At 33.9% G+C, this 16,755-nt stretch overlaps 1 protein-coding gene across 2 annotated transcripts; it reads right to left on the bottom strand.

The window, feature by feature from the left end:
- Positions 1-3,314: 3,314 nt before the first annotated feature.
- LOC123919465 (cytochrome P450 71B9-like) lies at positions 3,315-8,788 on the bottom strand. 2 transcript variants are annotated; one of them, XM_045971388.1, is made up of 3 exons: positions 8,266-8,788; positions 7,841-8,082; positions 3,315-4,127 (listed from the first exon to the last, which is right to left on the bottom strand). In XM_045971388.1, exons 1-3 carry the CDS (start codon positions 8,765-8,767, stop codon positions 3,513-3,515), a joined length of 1,359 nt encoding a protein of 452 aa, XP_045827344.1. In that variant the 5' UTR covers positions 8,768-8,788; the 3' UTR covers positions 3,315-3,512. The 2 variants fall into 2 exon arrangements, with proteins under 2 accessions (XP_045827344.1, XP_045827343.1); XM_045971387.1 differs by having other exon boundaries at positions 7,841-8,788.
- Between the last annotated feature and the right edge of the window lie 7,967 nt (positions 8,789-16,755).

The raw sequence follows: 16,755 nt of genomic DNA, 5'->3' as shown, positions 1-16,755 counted from the left end.
GTTGTTTTGGTTCTGTCTTTTCTTCGCGTGTGTTTCATATATCTTATTTTGGTCTCCCTGTTTTGCAGTTAACTTACTCAAATTGGAAAGATCCAAATTCTGTTCCTAGTTGCATTTCTTCTCACCTCAAATCATGTACTATAAGTATAAACTATAACCAAATGGTAGATGAATTTCAATTTGCAACATATATTTTACGAAATGCGCCACTTTTAGAAGTCATTGAGATCGTCACGGATATATTTGGTGCTTTGAGAAATCGGGATGCTTTAAAAGAATTAACCCTTTGTCCAAGGATTTCTCCTAACTGTTAGCTTTTAATTCGCTGAATTTTCATTGTGGTGGAAGAACTATGCACTTTATATTTTATTTTTGGATGAATATATTATAATCTTATACTGTACACTATTTTTAGAAATTGCAAATTTCTTCCTTCCCTACAACAATATTTCATTTAGCTACTGATAAATTTAGTAGATACTCTAATCCAAAATCCTTATTTTAGTGTAGGAAAGTTTATTGAACAGTTTGTCATTACTTTTCTCTAAACTTATTGCATACTTCCTCTGCTTTGGAGAAGTTATAGAACAATTGTATATGTTGTTGAGTTTGATAGAAGAATCTGTGTAGATTTACACGAGAGCTTGTTTAAGAGCAGAGAAGTCTGAATCAAATCAATTCAGATATTTGGTATGAGATGATGCATATTATAGAGGCAATTCACCACTTTCACTTTTATTTCCTTTAGCTAACATCCATATTAAAATAGTTCCATCATTCAAAGTTCATTGCGACTTTTATATATTCCATATTTTACACAAGGATAAAACAAACACTCCAAACCTGCAAAAAGAAAAACTAGAAACAGATAAAATCTTAGAGCAAGGGTTGGACCTGTGGTGTTCGCTTGAGTCTTTGGAGTATGCAACTCTTAAGGTCTCAGGTTCGATTCTCTCAAATTCGGTGCTCTAGTTCATACAGAGCAAGAAACTCTAGCTTTAAATGGGCCCCCCACATGTGGGTGGTGGGATTGGTCCCCTCGGATTAGTCGGTCCTAATACCGAATACTGAGTTTTAAAAAAAAAACAATCTGATAAAATCTTAGTTTACACTACAACATGCCACTCACTTTTTCATTCTCGTCTATTATTGCTTTTGAGGGACATAATAGCTTCCATAAGACATATATCTAATTTCTTCCGGGCAATGATCCTTGCATTCACTTGTTCAAAAAAAAATGATCCTTGCATTCACTTGTTCAAGAAAAATGATTCTTGCATTCAATGGGTGCACTTTGTGGAAGTGTTATTGGACACTTATTCAGAAAAGTTCGGGAAAAACATCGGGTCAAAAGCTCTAGGATAACAAGAGAGATACATCATATCTTCACTCAAAACCGTAACGTTTTAGGTTAATATGGGTCATCTCTCTGATAAATTCAACATTTTTTCCATACATAGTCGATGTTGGATTTTTTTTTTTTTTGATAATCTAGTCGATGTAGGATTTAATTACTCACACTTGAAACCAACAATCCCCTCCCCCAGTGTGAGTTTCCACATCCTAGATTTGATCCAATAAATAGGATTCACTCCTAGTTACCCCCACCAATCTGAACCATGGAAAAGAGTTAAATTTGTTGTTTTTCGCCCAGACGCTAAAATCCACGCCCAGGCACCACTTTGTTACACGAGGCGCCCCGATTACTAATGTTAGCCATGCTGAGGCACTATATTGTTACGAAATTTTGGTTTATTTAAGCAAAAAAGTCATGTTTTGCTAGCATTATTCTTTGCTCTAGGGTTATGAGAATTTTAATTGAACTTGAGATAAACACTATGCTAAGCTTTGAGAGAAGTTGTTGTTCAACAACAATCATTGGAGTTGAAGCTTTTCATCATCAATGTTTATGTGTAATTCTTTCACTTTTCTTTATTCTTCACTACAAGAAAATACGGGATTAGCTACGACTGCTTTTGTAACTAATTCGTAGCTAATCTCCAGTAAAACAGGGTTAGCTACAGATTTGTTGTGAATTAGCTGTCTTATAGTTAAACACATTTAAACACATTTTTTCCTCAACTCTAACCCTAGCCGTCACCATTTTTTCCTTTTCTTCTTCTTAGTTTATCAAAGAGGGGTGATTTCAGGTCAAATTCAGGTCAAATCTTGACCTAAAATCACCCCTCCAAATTGTTTTTTTGTATTTTGTTGTCCCGTCTTTGTGTGGTGTTGTCCCTCCGGGTTGTGCGGTGTATTTTGTCATCCCTTCTTTGTGCGGTGTTCATTTGTTTCGGGTTGAAGGATTAGTTTCGATCAAATGCAAATCCATATTTCAATGTCGACTTTTGTGTCATCAACGCTACAGATCTGGAGGCATGGACATTCCAGACACTTCAATATTCATATTCGTAGGCTTATGTAATTTGCCGTAACATGGATGTTGTGAGTTTGTTCGCAGATTCATCCTTTTTGTTTTTAGGATTTTGAATTTGTATTGCATCGATGTACTTTTTAAATTTGAATGAATGAATATCGTTTATTTCTAGTAAAAAAAAATATTTGCACACTTTTTGACCTCTTTATTTTCTTTTCAACTTTTGTCTTTCTTTTTTTTTTCAATATTTTTTTTTACAAAGTTCTCTAGTACACCCACCCTAAACTTAGTGAGTTGCTAAATTTAAAGGCAACTCCAAATTTAATGATTTGTGATGTGCATAAATCATTAGAAAAGAAATCTAAACTTAAAGAAAATCTTTTTTTTTTCTTTTTCACAAAAACTTGGCTAAGATCACAAACTACATTAGGTTGAAAGGGATTTAACAAAAGATTTAGCTTGAATATGGTCGCCTCAAAAAGGCTTAGGGTACCAAACAATGTGCTTCGGTGAGTTATTTTCATAGCAACCGCGATCAATTAAAAGAACAAATTCAAGTTCTAAAGAATTAGCTAATTTGTGGAACTCTCATGACACAAACAATGAAGTGTATGTTTTTTGAAACAATAAGGCCGGATTATTAAGTGGTCAATATCGGAGGATGAGGAAGGGGTGGCAACTGAGTTTGGATTTCTATCTCTATCTAAATATCTAGATGCTCTTTATTAATTTATCAAAAAAATTATAATAAGTTTATTTATTTATAAAAATATATTTAAATATTTAAGTTTAATAAAAGGGATATATTTAACTAAAAATTTTAAATGTTAAGTTTATTATTCATTAAATTTATTCAAATTTTTTACATGAATCAAACAAGAGTTTAATTGATATTTAGTGTTGATTTAAAAATTATTTACACTTGCATTTAATCTTATTTCAATAAAATTAATAATTGTGAGAAACAAATACATCAAAGCGGCATAAAAAAGAGTGAATAAAAGAAAAAATTAAAATAAAATTGACCGGGTTGGTCCATTAACCCAACCATATAGGTCGGGCCAGACTTGTTAATTTGTAACCCAATAGTAGAACTTTGATGCAAGCAAGAACATAGTGTCAATAGTACAAAACACTATTGTTTCCTTTTCCTCGGAACAAGATAAAGATCAATTTTCTTATGCATAATGATCCCTGGTTTCACTTGTGTATCCAAAACTTGATCCTTATCAAAACCATTAGGCAATTTCCATTCAAAAGAGTGAACAAGATTAGCAAGTGAAAGTTCAACAGTGCGCACTCCCATTTTTATTCCTGGGCACATTCTTCTTCCACTTCCAAACGGAATCAACTCAAAATTATTCCCTTCAAAATCGACTGAACTCATAAAGAATCTTTCAGGATAAAACTCTTCAGGATCTTTCCAATTCTCAGGATCTCTTCCTATGGCCCATGCATTAACATACACTAGAGTTTTTGGTATAATCTCATAGCCATCTATGTTACAATTTTGTATAGTTTCCCTTGGCAATAGTAATGGTGTCGGAGGGAATAATCTCAATGTCTCTTTGACCACTGATTTAAGATAAGGAAGCTTTTCAATATCATCTTCATTTATGAAATCTTTGTTTTCATATAAGTTTCTGATTTCCATTTGAACCTTGTTCATCACTCTAGGATTGTTCATCAATACTGTCATAGCCCAAACCACTGTTGCTGTACTTGTGTCGGTTCCTCCTATAAAGATGTTCTGCATAGATCAATGTGTTTATTTAACTGCATAAACTTAACTATTAATCAATGTGTTTAGCATGACCCTTATCATATTTATTGAAGTTGCAGATGTAGACGGATGAATTGAAAATTTTCACATGATTTTTCTGACCTCATCAAATTTTCAATTTTTTTTTGTTATAAGGGCCGAATCCCAAATTATCTAATTGAGTAATATAACAATAATACAACATATATAAAACTTATTTTGATTATGTGTGGTGTAAATAATAAAGCTTTGTAACGACATTACAGTCCAAATGTGGATAACAGCACAAGTTAATATGCATAAGGTCAATCTTATGTACGGTGCATAAGTTAATCACAATCATCCGATCATAGACATTTTGATGACACATGTTATCATCTCAAAATCCCAAACTAAGTAAGTAAGTTTCGAATTAAAAATCAAACTAAGTAAGTTTCGAATTGATTCATGTTCCAAATCATGTCCTCAAGTTTTTCTAACCGTTTATTTTGGTTATTTCGCTCAAATAAGTGTTTTCAATTTTTTTAGGTTTTAAAGATTGAATCGTTTTTTAAAATCTATACCTCAACTGTGAAATCTAAGAATGGATTCATGATCAGCGTTAAATTTCGAGTAAAATGGTATACCCACTCGTAATTTTCGGTTGAGATTTAGTGTTGTTGTTGTTGTGGTCGTGAAGGTTTTTTGAAGTTTTCATGGCTTCCCTTCATCTTCTTCATGAGGAAGAAGAAGGTGGAGGTTGAAGACGATGACGTGGCGACGCGTCATTGGCTCCCTCCAATTTTAAGTCATGACCGTTAGATTATTATAAAACGATCCAAAGGCTCCGATCTATTTTGATTTGTTAAATCCTAGCCATCTGATGGATCAGAAGGCCGACATCTGAGATCTGTATCACGCGCCATGGACTGGCGCCGCACTGAATCGTTTCTTCCTTTCTACTTTTTTTTTTTGAAAATGGACTGGGCTTGGGCCTGGACATCTGTATTTGTTTTCTGCACCCCGTGACTTACGTTCTGCACCCCCTCTACTTGCTTAATTTTTATGTTTTTATTTTTAACTTAATCAAATAAGTGCTTACTTGAACAAGTGCTTTTATAAGCACTTGAGTCCAGGGAAACATGGCAAGAATCATCTCTTGCTGAAATTTAAGGATTCAAAAAATCTATTTTACCCTCATAGTCAATATTAATGAATTAACATATTAAAACCATTTAACAAAACTAATGGTTTCAGTATATAACATTAGTCAATATTAATGGGTTAACAAAACTGAAACCATTTAACAAGACTAATAATTTCAGTGTATAACTTATCGAAACCATTTAACAAGTTTAATGGTTTCAGTGTATAACATTAGTCGATATTAATGAGTTAACAAAACTAAAACCATTTAACAACACTAATGGTTTCAGTGTATAACTTATTTAAACAATTTAACAAGACTAATGGTTTCAGTGTATAACATTAGTCAATATTAATGGGTTAACAAAACTGAAACCGTTTAACAATATTAATGAGTTAACAAAACGGAAACCATTTAAAAGATTAATGGTTTCAGTGTATAACTTATTGAAACCATTTAACAAGATTAATGGTTTCAGTGTATAACATTACTCAATATTAATGGGTTAACAAAACTGAAACCATTTAACAAGACTAATGGTTTCAGTGTAATACTTATTGAAACCATTTAACAAGACTAATGGTTTCAGTGTATAACATTAGTCAATATTAATGGGTTAACAAAACTGAAACCGTTTAACAATATTAATGAGTTAACAAAACGGAAACCATTTAAAAGATTAATGGTTTCAGTGTATAACTTATTGAAACCATTTAACAAGATTAATGGTTTCAGTGTATAACATTACTCAATATTAATGGGTTAACAAAACTGAAACCATTTAACAAGACTAATGGTTTCAGTGTAATACTTATTGAAACCATTTAACAAGACTAATGGTTTGAGTGTATAACATTAGTAAATATTAATGGGTTAACAAAACTGAAACCGTTTAACAATATTAATGGGTTAACAAAACAGAAACTATTTAAAAGACTAATGGTTTCAGTGTATAACATATTGAAACCATTTAACAAGACTATTTTTTTTCACCATTTTTGTGAAAAATTGAAAGTCATTCAAACACCATAAACCTTTAATTTCTTTCATCCAAAAGCTTCCAAACACTTCCAGAAATCGAAATATACCAAGAAACACTAACAAAAACCAATAGAAAAGCATACCCAAAGTTCAAAAATAGTTAAGAGAAAACTTATTTGGTTAGCTCGATTTAAAGACAAACTAAGTAAGTTTCGAATTGATTCATGTTCCAAATCATGTCCTGAAGCTTTTCCAACCGTTTATTTTGCTTATTTTGGTTATATACTGAAACCATTAGTCTTGTTAATTGGTTTCAAGATGTTATACACTGAAACCATTTGTCTAGTTAAATGGTTTCATACTGTTATACACTGAAACCATTAGTCTAGCTAAAATGTTTCATAGCGTTATACACTGAAACCATTAGTCTTGTTATTTGGTTTCAAGATGTTATACACTGAAACCATTAGTCTAGTTAAATGGTTTCATAGCGTTATACACTGAAACCATTATTTTAGTTAAATGGTTTCATATGGGGATTAGTGACAAAATGTTATATACTAAAACCATTGTTATTAAGTAAAACATCACATAACCATTTTACAAAACCATGCTACACAAAGCAAAAAATCATATAAAGCAATTAGGGTTAGTTTAGTTGAGAACAATTTGGATAGTATGCATTAGATATTGGATTCGATCATTTTTTTATTGTAAAGAAAAAAATCCATATATATATATATATGTAATTAATGTATGAGATTTTATTTATATTGTGATTATGATTGATAAAACTTAAAATTAAATTGTATGTTTGACAAGTATGCTTTATATATACATGAACCATTGGTTATTATTTTGGGCTTCGAGGGGGTGTATGACGAAAATTAATTAAAAATGGATTCTTATAATATATACTTCAAAGGAACAAAAGTTATTATTTAATTGGAAACGGGGGGCGCGCTAGAAATTTGGGGGGTGCGCTAGAAGTTTGGAGGAGGGAAAAAAATTGGGGGCGCGCTAGAAATTTGGGGGAGGAAAAAAAAATTGGGGGGCTCACAAGAAATCTAGGGAGAAAAAGGAAAAAAAACTGAGGGGTGCACTAAGCAGATGGGGGGCGCGCAAGTAATGTGGTAGTATATGGGGGCGCGCGAGTAATGAATTGCCTAATTTTAGGCTTGGGCTGACTTTTGGTGTAGGAAGCAAATATGCTGGATGTAGGAAGCAAGTTTATACATTGTGCATAAGTTTTAACTTATGGAGCATAACCAGATCCGTATAGTCATAGTCATTAAAATTGTAAGACATAATACTTCTGCAATTAATTACATTACATGAATTATATTATTTTATAGTGGTTGGTTCCTTGCAGTCACTACATCTCATCACTGCATATGATATGAGGGGTAAATTACAAATTCCTCCAGGCATTTACAGTGAAATGTACTAATTAATCCGTACAATTTCATAGCTCTACAATAGGTTTAGCAGAATTGACTAGTTTCTCACAAATGAACCAAAATTCAAATTTTTGTGGGAAAAAAAAAAAACTAGAGGACAAATGATTTTAATGACACAAGGATGAGTTTCATACCATAAGCAAAGCTTTGATGTGGTCAAGAGTGAGCTCAAAAGAAAGTGAGTGATCATTCATCATCTGCAATAATATATCAATAATATCAACTACTTCTTGTTCCTTGCTTTTAGGCCTTCTTAAATTATCCATATGATCATCGATGACTCGTTGGTATATCAAATCTAATTCCTTAAAAGTTTTATCAAGCCTCCAAAGAGTTCCTTTGATTCTATCAACCCAACCCAACAAAGGAAAATGATCTGAAAAGTAAAATTCAGTTAACAAAGCTTGAGTTTCATTAAGTAAAATTTGCAATCTACTTCTCCTTTGTTCACTTCCCAATTCAACTTCATCCTCATAATCAAAAAAATATTTTTTCCCTAAAGCTATCTTACATATAAGTGTATTTGTGAAAGACATCATTGTTTCACTCAAGTTCACACCTTTTTCATCATCATCATATTGTGACAACTTTTGAATCAATTGGGCCACTTCATTTTCTCTAATGGGTCTAAAAGAATGAACACGTTGAGTGCTAAAGAGATTAACAACACAATGTTTTTTCATTTCTTTCCAGTAAGGGCTATAAGGTGCAAAAGCCAAATCTAAGCAATTGTAAGACAATTTTCTTAGTCCTAGTAAAGATGGTCTACTTGAAAATTTAAGGTCATGGGTTTGCATTACTTCTTTGGCCATTTTTGATGAAGAAACAACTAAGGTTGGGATATAGCCAAGGTGCAAAGACATGATAGGACCATAGTGTTTGGAAAGTTGCCATAAGGAGTGATGTGGTAATGAAGGATCAATTTGGTGTAGATTTCCAATTATAGGTAGTGGTTTAGGACCTGGTGGTGGAATTGATGATGTTCTACTCTTTGTTTTGTGTATATGGATGATGAATAGAATAAAGATTGACAAGAGAGAAAGAAGCACGAGAAACCCCATGATGCAACCTTATCGCCTCTGTTTGGTTATTCTTTTTTGAGTGCTTTTAATTTGTGATTGTTAGGTATAAGTAGTCAAATCAATTAATTTTTGAATGAATTTACTTTTCATTAAATTAAAATATTAAAAACCAGACTATTTTTAACTATAATTAGATTAAATATTTAAACGTATCTCTATCTCTATTATGTACACTAGCGGGTCAGGTAGGCGGGTATCTCTATCTCTATAATTAAGTTCATGTTGTAATAGTTAGATTAAATTCTTTGTCTAACTTATGGTGAGATTAAATTTTATCGTTTAAATCATATTTCTTTGATGACATTTATTTATTTATTTATTTATTTATTTATTTATTTGATAATACATTTTGATTGTTTTTCAAGTCGTGTCAGACATAAACTAATGAATAACCACAAAATTATATTAATTATGTTGTACAATATCAAGGGTCGATTACTTTAACAATACTTTTCGTATCAAAATGTTGTACAATATCAAGGGTCGATTTTTGACATTTAATTTCTAACAAAAATAAAGTGGCAAAAAGTGAATGTGGGCAAAGGAAGGTCAATAGAGAGATGAGATTTAACTTGAAATAGGGAATGTGAGCAAAGGAAGATCATGGGATTTGAGAGTTTTGGATTACTATGAAACAGGTTGAAATAAGAAGGTGAGAGAATGATGAGAAAAGCGATAATAATTTACTCTGTATTTTTCAAGGTCACTGAATGTGGGGGTTTTGGATTACTATGAAACAAACCGAAAAAAGAAGGTGAGAGAATGATGAGAAAAACTATCTTAATTTACACTATATTTTTCAAGGTCACTGAGTGTCAGTTTTGGATTGCTATGAAACATGTTGAAACAAAAAGGTGACAGAACGATTTATAAAAAAAAAAAAAAAAAGTGACAGAACGATGGGAAAAATAATCTTAATTTATGTTGAATAATTTGCAAGTATACAAATAGCCGTCAAGTAATATAAAAATCGTTCTTTCCACAGGGATTGTTGTAATTCAAAAACGAATTGAATTCATATTTAAACATATAAATTTAAATGTAAAAATGGAGGGGAATTTGTTGATTCAAATTTCGATCACAAGAATTGGAAATAACTTAAGATTAAAATCAATAGGAGAAAAGCGATTGATCCTTTTGGTTCATATAATTACTACTTCTCTTGGTAATTTCATGTATGATTACCAATTACTCAATTTAGTTTCACGATTAGATTAAATCAAAATTGATTATGTCCAATGTCTTGGTAACATAATCCTCTCCCTTGATCATCGATTCCTAATGTCTTAGGTAATCTATGATCAATTGAGGTTTACAAACTTTAATCTTTTAATCTCAATTAACGATCTGAAATGTCTTAACTGAAAGTTAATTGATCAATCATTCCTAGATCAATCATTCATTCCTATCGTCATAGTAAAACAAATAATTAAAATCATTACACAATTGATCAAGTCATGCAAAACATTAAGCACAAGGAATAATTGAAAAAACTAACTTCGTAATTCATATATCAATTCAAATGAGAATCACATGGTTCAAGAGAAATAGAAATCAGAATCCCCTAAGGACCAATCATGGGAATTTAGTTACACATAGTAATAAAAGACATTACAATCAAAGAAATGAAAGAAAGCATGATTACAAGATGATCTTAATGTGTTTCCACCTTCAAATCCTTGTCTCCAAGCTCCTTGATCTTCAAAAGTTCTCAAAATTGATGTTTCCAATGCTATTTTTCGATCTCCCTAATCAGATCTGTGTTTTCCTTTTATAACCGGGGTCAATAAATGAGAATTTCGCCTAAGGCACAAGCATTTTTGCCCCAGGCTGCAGGATTTTCGCCCCAGGCGTGAAAGCAAACATAGAGGCACTTTTTCAGCTGAAATTTTCGCCTGAGGCACCAACATTTTCGCCTCAGGCGTGAGAGCAGACAGAGAGGCAGTTTTCAGCTGAAATTTTCGCCTCAGGCACATGATTTTTCGTCTGGGGCGTGAAAACAAAATATTAGCTGATTTTTCTTCATTCTTCAGCTACTTTCATCCTTTGCAAATATCTTCAAACTAGTGCATTATTCTTCCATGAAATGAGTTACCATTCTTCTAAAAGCACTTGAAATTTTTCTTATTTTCATGTAATGACGCATGTCATCAATTTACACTATATTTCTCAAGGTCACTGAATGTGGGAGTTTTGGATTACGATGAAAGTAGTTTTTTTTTTTTTTGTGGGCTAAAAAAATAGAAGTTGATTTAAAGAACATCATACTCTAACATTCGATACTTAAGATGAAACATGAATTGTATCAGTCTTTTCTCCTACGTTTCCATCATCAAAGAGAATTAATTGTCTGATAATTTTTCGATACGCGTATCGGAGAAGTATCGGTTATATTTTTTTTAAAAAAATAATATTAATTGCCGATACTTCTCCGGGTGCTGTGTTTTTGCTTGTTTTTTTTTTCTTGGTGACTTTTGTAATGTTTTCTGTTTCGTCCCTATTCCCCTTGGGATTGTAGTGTACTCTTTGCCTCATTGTACATCTTGTACGATGCGGTTTATTTTAATAAAATTATTTGTTGATAAAAAAAAATTATCGATACTTCTTCAATACGTGTATCAGAAAGTATCAAAACGAGTATTATTATTGAGTATGTATCGGACACGATACTTTGCCATTTTTAAAGTATCGGGACTTCGGAGATTCTCACCAGCCCTCTCTTTTCTCCACACCCCCATTCACCTTTATGTTGGACCAATGGTTACACATGCAAATGGAATAAAACCAAAACAAGTCATTTGCTTCCCAATCTTCTTCTCTCTCTCACGAGATCATAACAACAACAACCATAATCTTCTAAGTTCATATATCCAATCTCCTCACATGCAAGAATCAGAAATTGGAATCCAAATTTGGAGCTTTTTTCCTCATGCAAGAGCAACACCACTTCTCATCCACCAAAATTCCAACCACTCACGAGACATATACAAGATCAAAACAACACCAACACTACTGTTCATAATCAGTCAAGAAATTAGTATATAATAATTTTTTAAATGTTTTATTCTAAATAATTTTTTTACCATAATATAATGAAAAACTTAAATATCGAATAAAAGTCAATGACCTGTGCAAATGTACAGGTCTTTAAACTAGTTTTTTTTATAAAAAACAGTGTATATATATATGTGTCTCGAGCCTATGTGTCTTTTGTTGATAGTTGTATATGTGTCTTTGGGCTTAGCTTGCATTGGGCCTAGTATGTGTCAAGCCCATTTGTGTTGCTTGTGTGCCAAGCTATATAAGCCAAGCTTTGTAATCACTTGTAATCACTTTTGCTAATCAATGAGAAACAATAGAGTTGGTTACAACAAATTCTTTCAGTTACAACAAGTGGTATCTAGAGCCTTTCAATAGGGCCTAGCTCCAAGAACCGCAGTTTTGGAGTTGTAACCGTTTTTCACCACCGTAACGGCTGTTCTTTTCTTCCTTCTCCGGTGAAGCATCGCCTTATCTGCAATTTCTTTCTTTTCTTCAGCTTCTTGATTCAGCAATGGCAGAACAATCGCACTATCTGCAGCCTACCGTTCCCAAATTTGATGGATATTACGAGCATTGGTCAATGCTCATGGAGAATTTGCTTCGATCAAAGGAGTTTTGGCCGTTAATTGAGAATGGTGTTAGCATAGCACCAGCAAACGCAACTGCAGAACAAGTGCGTCTTGCGAATGAAAGCAAACTCAATGATCTCAAGGTAAAGAATTATCTCTTCCAATCCATTGATCGCACAATAATGGAAACTATACTCAATCGTGAAACTGCAAAGGATATTTGGGAAGCTATGAAAAGAAAGTATCAAGGTACAACGAAGGTGAAGAGGGCTCAGTTGCAAGCAATTAGGCGTGAATTTGAGCTACTAGAGATGAAAGAAAGTGAATCTGTGGATGAGTACTTTTCAAGAACACTAACAATAGCAAATCGCATGACAGCTAGTGGTGAAACTGTGCAGCAAGTCACCATAGTGGAAAAGATACTAAGATCTTTAGCTCCAAGATTCAATTATGTTGTGTGCTCCATTGAGCAATCTACCAATGTGGCTGAGCTATCAGTTGAGGAACTGCAGAGTAGCCTTTTGGTACAAGAACAAAGAATGCGTGGTCAACAAGAAAGTAGTGTTGAACAAGCACTTAAAATTTCCAATGGTGGAAGAGGTGCTGGTAATGGAAGAGGTAGAGGTCGAGGTAGAGGGAGAGGTGGCAGAGGTAGGCAAAATTTGGAGACTGTTGAATGCTTCAAATGTCATAAACTAGGTCATTATCAAAATTCTTGTCCAGATTGGGGAGACAATGTCAACTACACTGAATTCTATGAAGAAAAAGAAACCTTATTAATGGCAAGAACTGATAAAGATCATGAGATTAGAGAAGAAATTTGGTACTTAGACTCAGGCTGCAGCAACCATATGATTGGTCATGATTTTGATTCTTCATTCAAAGATTCAGTGAAATTAGGTAATGATACCAAGATGTCTGTCATGGGAAAGGGTAATGTGAAACTTTTTATCAATGGAAAGATTCATGTAATTACCAATGTATACTATCTCCCAGGCCTCACTACAAATCTGCTAAGTGTTGGGCAACTGCAAGAAAAGAAAGTAACTATTGTGTTCAAAGATAATATGTGCAAAGGTTATCATGATGAAAATGGTTTGATATTCTCTACTCAAATGACTGCAAATAGAATGTTTCTAATTTCAGCACCAGTCATAATGCCAATGTGTATGCAATTCTCCAAACAAGAAAGAACTCAGTTGTGGCACAATAGATATGGACATTTGAGTGTGAATGGCCTGAAATTACTAACCAAACTTGAAATGGTCAATGGTTTGCCTGAATTAGAAGATATGGAAGGAAGATGCACGGATTGCTTGTCAGGCAAGCAACAAAGAGAAGCAATTCCAAAGCAGGCAAAATGGAGAGCCACTGAAAAACTTCAACTGATACATTCTGATATCTGTGGACCTATAAATCCAAGCTCTAATGGAGGAAAAAGGTACTTTATAACCTTTACAGATGATTATAGTAGAAAGACTTGGGTTTATTTGCTGAAACAAAAATCAGAAGCTTTTGAAAATTTCAAAAATTTTAAAGCATTAGTTGAAAATGAGAGTGGTAACAAGATACAATGCTTGAGGACTGACAGAGGAGGTGAATATACCTCCAATGCTTTTGATGAATTTTGCACCTCTCATGGCATTAAAAGACAACTCACTGCAGCCTACACTCCACAGCAAAATGGAGTGTCTGAAAGAAAAAATAGAAGACTCTTGAACATTGTTAGAAGCATGCTAGCTAGTAGAAATGTACCAAAAAGGTTTTGGCCTGAAGCAGTAAAATGGAGTACACATATTATGAATAGAAGCCCAACTGTATCAGTCAAGAATATGACTCCTGAAGAATGTTGGAGTGGTATTAAACCATCTGTTGCACATTTCAGGGTATTTGGATGCATTGCTTTTGCTCATGTACCAGACAGTCAAAGGAAGAAATTGGACAACAAAAGCATCAAATGTGTTCATTTAGGCATAAGTGATGAATCAAAGGCCTACAAGCTGTACAATCCAGTTGATAAAAAGGTAATAATAAGCAGAGATGTTGTATTTGATGAATCAAAAGCATGGAATTGGGACAATAAGCTGAAAGAAAGTGATGGAAATGAAGTCCTAGTTGACTCTGATGAAATCACAGCTACTATTGATGAACTTGTTGAGCCTCAGGTTACTCATGATCCTCCCTTGTCCAGCTCAGATATGGACATTGGATATGAGAGTACAGATGCAGAAGATGAAAGTTCAGATGAAAATGGTAATCAACTGGAGCCTAGAGTAAGGAAGCTTCCAAGTCACTTCAAAGACTTTGTGATGGGTGCAGAGATTGACAATGAGCAAGAATTGCAGAATTTGGCTGTCTATAGCAGTAGTGAAGATCCATGCACTTATGATGAGGCTTGTAAGCATCAAGTGTGGAAAGATGCTATGGATGCTGAGATAAAAGCTATAGAAGACAATAACACTTGGGAGTTGTCAGTCTTACCTGAAGGGATGAAAGCAATTTGAAATCTGGCACGCAGTGAACACAATGCTGCACAAGATGCTATAGCATATGTTGCAGCAAGACAGGCGCTGAATAAAATAAAGCAATAAACGACAGAATAATAAAAAACACAGATCGTTTGTTAACCCAGTTCAGTGCAACGTCACCTACTCTGGGGGATACCAATCCAGGAATGAATCCACTATAATAGCTCTAGTTCAAAGCCCTCGACCAACACCCGGCACTTGACTTATCACCTAGACACTACCCGTGCAATCCTACCTAAGAACCTCTTAGATAATGAGACCCCGTCCCAAATTCCCTCTAACAACACATACCATGTTGCTGTCAATAATAATAATCAATATGGAGACACTCTCCTAGAAACTAGACCACACTCTTGCTTAAAAGCTTATGAGTGAATCACACACACTAACTCCGTGCTTCAAAGCTTAGGAGTAGCTTACAATTAACAACCAAAACACAGTCCTAAACTTGCATCAAATTGACACAAGAAAGGCTGACAAAAGACACAAACTCTAAACCTTAAAAACTCACACTTTGTAAACAACACGGTTTAGAATACATGAGTTGTAAAGGCTTGAGGCTTCACATATTTATAGTCTTCAATTGTCTTGATGTCCAAGTTAGGTCTTCAGACAGATACAGCTGTAGAAATTGCGGCCAACCCTAGATTATTTCCAGAAATATAATTCATGTTGTACCAAACAAAAAAAACGCAAAAATATAATATAATTATATTTTTGTTTTAAATAACTTTCCTTCAGCCGACTTTAATAAAACTTGCTGAGCAAGGCTCGTTTTGCCCAGACGCACGTGCTTGAATATATAATTGAAGCAAATCTTGACTCAGATTTGAAATAAAAATTCTGCACGAAAAACAGAGTATCAGGATGCTGTACGATGATGCTACAGCATCGCGATCCAGCATCTGGCTGGTTGGCTTTTGCAAAATTTTAGCCAATCTCAAAAACCCAACAATCTCCCCCTTTGGCAAATTTTGGCTAAAACAACCTTAGGCCAGTGCATAGAGAGATACAGTCTAAACTTTCCTTCGAGTCAACATAAGCACACAACTAGGAAAGAAAGTAGAACGATGCTAAGCTATTTAAACTTTCCTTCGAGTCAACATAAGCACACAACTAAGAAAGAAAGTAAAAAGTTCATCAGATGAAAGGATAGCTAGCACGTAAGCATCAGAGGCATGCAACAGCGGAACATAACACATCTAGCCTCAAAGTACAGATAGAGAGAAATAAACTCTCACATAGTGGATTCAAGATCGGAGAAATAAACTCCTTAAAATTTAAGCAACGCCACAGAGAATAGGAAAAATAAATTCCTATATAAGCATGCATCTTAAAAGTAGTAGAAAAATAAATTCTACCTACTCCCCCTCAATACATGCGTAAATTCACTCCTCCTCAAAACTTGCATATCACATAGAACAGCATGCTATACTAGATGCTATAGCATTATGCATCACATCATGCACAACATATTACTCCCCCTTTTTAGCCATAAATTCTGACAAATAAAGTCAGTATCACATAGTAGGAGCAAATTACATATTTTCAAAGAGTTATCAGATCATAGAGAACATAGAGTGCAGAGAGAATCAGAGCATATGAACTCATAAAGTGCATATACAAACCATCAAGGCATAGAAAACCTGGAGTATCGGACCCAAAGACATGGATTATGCATGTTACAATCCAAAGAGCATCAGGGCGTAGCCCAACAAATTAAAATCCAAAAGGACATGCAAATAAAGCATAAGCAGGTCACATAGAAGGACTTGCATCAGAGTCCTCCTCGTCCTCTACCTCAGTATCACAGCCTGCATTATCATCT

Source organism: Trifolium pratense, linkage group LG4, assembly GCF_020283565.1.
Source record: "Trifolium pratense cultivar HEN17-A07 linkage group LG4, ARS_RC_1.1, whole genome shotgun sequence".
NCBI classification, from domain to species: domain Eukaryota; kingdom Viridiplantae; phylum Streptophyta; class Magnoliopsida; order Fabales; family Fabaceae; genus Trifolium; species Trifolium pratense.
The sequence above is the reverse complement of the archived record's forward strand: the minus strand, read 5'-3'. Positions and strand labels throughout refer to the sequence as shown.